This window comes from Crocodylus porosus, unplaced genomic scaffold, assembly GCF_001723895.1.
Source record: "Crocodylus porosus isolate Cpor-Errol unplaced genomic scaffold, CroPor_comp1, whole genome shotgun sequence".
NCBI classification, from domain to species: Eukaryota; Metazoa; Chordata; order Crocodylia; family Crocodylidae; genus Crocodylus; species Crocodylus porosus.
Genome location: NW_017728886.1, coordinates 232,428,695 through 232,432,875, shown reverse-complemented (window position 1 = coordinate 232,432,875; position 4,181 = coordinate 232,428,695). Strand labels below are relative to the sequence as shown.

The following is a 4,181-nucleotide window of genomic DNA, read 5'->3' as shown; positions in this document are numbered from 1 at the left end:
GAATTTGAAATTACCAGTATATCTTTATTAACTGAATTGCAAGAAAAACACAATATTAAAACGGAAGTCACCCTTGAAAAGTGAATTCCAACCAAGTGTTATTTCAAAGTTCCAAATTAGCAAAGCAATTACATACATCTGTAACATCAGACATCTACTTAAATCTCAATAAAATCAACTTAATGTTAGGCCTGTATTTAAGTGTCTTTCTGGACTTCAAACACACATTTCTGTGCTTTGCTGAGCCAGCACATTAGTATGGGGACATCTGCCTTGACATAATGTAAGAGATAACTAAGATACTGATATACGTGTATTTATTCATATGACCATTCATCTAACATGTTTAGTTCTCATTTCTTAATATGTTTTCTTAAGAAATAATCTTTTCTAAAACCCAAAATATTATTATCTCAGTCCTTTGTAACCAATTTACCTAGGTTTAATTCAACCCTGTGCAAGATAATACAGCCAAGCATCCTGAAAAAAATGCTCAAAAGCTTAGAGAACACGAAACTAAACCTGGATGATTACAATGGAGGTACAATAAAAAAGAACTCTTTTCAAACTATAAATAGCCCAGATACTTGAGTGCATGTCCACAAATGACTTCATTTAACATTATTATATCACACTAAAAGCAATACATAGCTAAATCGATGCACAATCTACTCGGTGTAATATTTGTTTTATGGAACACAGACTTGTTAGAAGATGTATTTAACAGTTCATGTCAACTTCACCTTTTAATTACACTGATACATTTTTCTCTTAAGACACTCTACAATAAAGTGGATCTTTGTAGTTTCTAGTTGTTTTTAAACATCTCAGTAGCTAGTATATAAGCCTGGCTCTAAGCAATCTTCAGAATCATGTATCTGAAAAATTATATTTGCTAGACAGCTCTGCATAGCTTGGAAGTCAAATGCAGGCTGCATATCAAGAGATGATGAAGAGTGAATACGGAGTAAAGTACATCTGCAAAATCCAAAGCAACAAACCAGCTTTTTTTCCATTATTATAGAAACACATTTGCAAATATGTCAATTCTGATCTCTGGGAAGCTGATTTCTCTATATTACTACTCAAGGTGGAGAAATTATAGTCAGAAATTGGACAGAAATCATGCAGTTTATCCAACGCCCACCGATATCTGTGGGAGACTTTCCATAGATCTTAAAAATTGATTGTCAAATGGTTTCTCACATAGGACAGATTAAAAACTCATTAAAACTATATGAGTTTCTCACGTATGTCCTATAAATGGGGAAGAAGAATTCTTTCTGGTACATTAATAATTTAATTTAAAAAATCCCCAAACATATAAAACATACCAAAATATCCTGAACATATAAATACAAAGATATATTACAAATAACTTAAAGTGTGTGCAAATGTTGTATGGGTTTTGGTGGTGGTAGCTGTTCTGCACTACCACCACTACATTCAAAAGGAAGACTTCTTGATTGTTTATTTGTTTAATTATTTGTTTGTTTCCTGGTAATTATTTTAGTGATTAGCAGACACTCACCCTAGCCCTAAATTAAAACAGGAATTATCTTAATTAAACATGAATTAAATATGTAATATTTAAAACAGCATATTTATTAAAGTCCTTAACACTGTTTATTTTCTAAATCATAGTCCAAATGCTGTCCTCTAACTTCATTATGGTCTGTCTAGGAAGGAAACTGCTTGCAGATTTACAGACTGATGGCCAGAGGGAATTACTGTATCTTATAAAGAATTATGTTGCTAATAATACAACTCTTTAGACAGTAATCTCCAGAAATATCTTATCTCTTGAAGAGCAGCATTACCCAATGAATTGAGCATCGCACACCAGTTAACAGAAACATTTAAAGATGCAGGGATGTTCTAAAAGACAAAGCATTTAAGTGCTGGAATTAAACACGGACTGAGAAAGGAGAGTAGTAATTAACCTTTACATTACACAGCAGTGCTCACAGCGAGCAAGGTACTTTCCAGACATTTTTAAGAAGAGCTCTTCCCCAGTTTCAAATGCAGCATTTTGCAGTGGCAGGAAATGGTCAAAGAGGCAGAATACCTTTGCCCAAGAGCTCAACATCTAATAAAACAAGCACAATAAGGAGGACAGGAAGAGAAAGAAACCCCACCATTTTTAAATAAAATGTCAGCTATTTTATCTAGGCAACCATCAAGACATTAAAGGTCAGCAGTTTAGGATATTTTAACTTTCTATTGAAAAACTGCAGTGAAGAGAATTTCCTCCCATTTTCATTATATATTAAACAAATCGTGACAAGCAGCACTTAACCTCCAAAGCTCTTTTCCCTTTTGGACAGTGATTGCTGCGTGAACCGTTCCAGGTAAATGGGAGGCAGTGTGCACAACCTTACCTGCGCATATCTATTTATTCCACTGTTTCCCCTGCTAGTTACTTGGAGCACGATTCTCCTTTCCTTCACACCAGGAGAACATGAGCAGCAGTGGAGCATCTCCTGCTTTACACCAATGTAACTGGATAGAGAATCAGGCATAACTATGCCCTAGTTATTGAGGGAAAATAAAAACTGCCTTTTGTGGCTCCCACCCAAGGAAAGCCAGCAAGCCCTGGGTGCTGGCAGACCTGACAAACCTCACCTGCCCAGCAAGAGATGCGGACCGAGCAGGTTAGCCCTAGCTGGGCACAGACTGGCAGTGAAAAACGCAGCACACAGGAAAGACAAGCTGGATTCTGATGGAGTTTGAACCTGGACACCCAAGACCTGGTGCTTGGACAGAGGACGGGGCTTGCTGCTGCAGCTACGCCCGCACCCCCAGACCCTGAGGCAGCAGCACAGTTAGCCTCTGCGCCACCTAAGATGCGGCCCTGGCGCTGAAGTCTCCAGGGGCTGAGGGGGCACCTCAAGCCCCCCACAGCCCCGAACCTGCCTCTGCAGCTGCGGGACCCAGGGGCAAGCGCTGGCACCCCCAAGACCAGCTGCTATCCTCTCGCTGAGGGGCACTGGCAGGCGCAGGCTCAGGCTCCTGAGGGAGGGCCCAGCCCTCCTCGCCCCGCTCAGCACATGCCCCGTGTTGCGGACGCCTCCCTCAAGCCAAGCCCTATGGAGCTGCTCGTCCCCGGGCCCGCCAGCGCCGCTCACCAGGTACCAGACGCCCAGGAGGATGGTGCCGGTGCGGACATGGCAGCACAGGCAGCAGCTGTTGGAGTAGAAGCGCGCCCAGGGCGAGTTCATCTTCATGGCAGCGCGGAGCCGGGTGGCGCTGCCCGACTCAGGCTCGCGGCCGCGGGCCTCGCTGCGGTGGAGGGACGCCGGGAAGTGGCTCTGGGGACCGGGCCCTCGCTGCCCCGGCCCAGCTCTTGTCGCCGCGGCTGGAAGCGGCCTCCGACAGGCGGGGTGGAAGGGGGCCAAGCCCTTGTTCACAGCAGGACCCTCCCTGAGTGGATCATCCCAGCTCAGGTTTTGTCTGCCTGGGCCTTCAGAACCTCCAGGGATGGAGAGGAGAGTCCACCACCACCCTGGGTAGCCTGCTCCAGTGCTTCACTACACTCCTCCTCAGAAGGTCTTTTCCTGATCTCTAACCTAAACTCCCCTTGCTGCAGCTTGAGCCCCCTGCTCCTTGTTCTGTCATCTGCCACCACTGAGAACAGCCCAGCTCCAGCTCCCCTGGAAGCCCCCTTCAGGCAGCTGTCAAATCCCTCCTCAGGCTTTTCTTTTCCAGTCTAAATAAGCCAAGTTCCCTCAGCCTCTCCTCATGAGTCATATCCCCCAACCCCGAAACCTTTTTTGTTCCCTTCCACTGGACTTTCCAACTTGGGTCCTTTCTGTAGTGGGGGACCCAAAACTGAACACAGTATTCCAGATGTGGCCTCACCAGTGCTGAATAGAGGGGAAATATCACTTCCCTCAAACTGTTGGCAACACTTCTACCAACGCAGTCCAGTATGCCATTAGCCTTCTTCATGCAAGGGCACACTGCTGGCTCATATTCAGCTTATTGTCCATTGTAACCCCCAGGTCCTTTTCTGCGGAGTTGCTGTTCAGCCAGTCAGTCTCCAGCCTGTACCAGTACATGGGATTGTTGCTGGGTCACATCCCTCTCTTGCCCACCTTTGCCAATTGTTGACACTGGATTTGGACCCAGCACCTGTATCTTTGTTCTGAGCAGGCACAACCCTCAGACTGACCACAACA

General features: G+C 44.5%; 1 protein-coding gene across 2 annotated transcripts in view; it reads right to left on the bottom strand.

Moving 5' to 3' along the window:
- Positions 1 to 3,253, bottom strand: part of LAPTM4B (lysosomal protein transmembrane 4 beta) — a 107,597-nt gene extending 104,344 nt beyond the window's left edge. For both annotated transcript variants that reach the window (XR_002103848.1, XM_019550943.1), the window contains exon 1: positions 3,129 to 3,253. Coding sequence is in view for 1 of the 2 variants with exons in the window: in XM_019550943.1 (XP_019406488.1) it covers positions 3,129 to 3,227 (99 nt within the window). In the remaining variant the exon portion in view is untranslated. The remainder of the gene's footprint in view (positions 1 to 3,128) is intronic.
- Between the last annotated feature and the right edge of the window lie 928 nt (positions 3,254 to 4,181).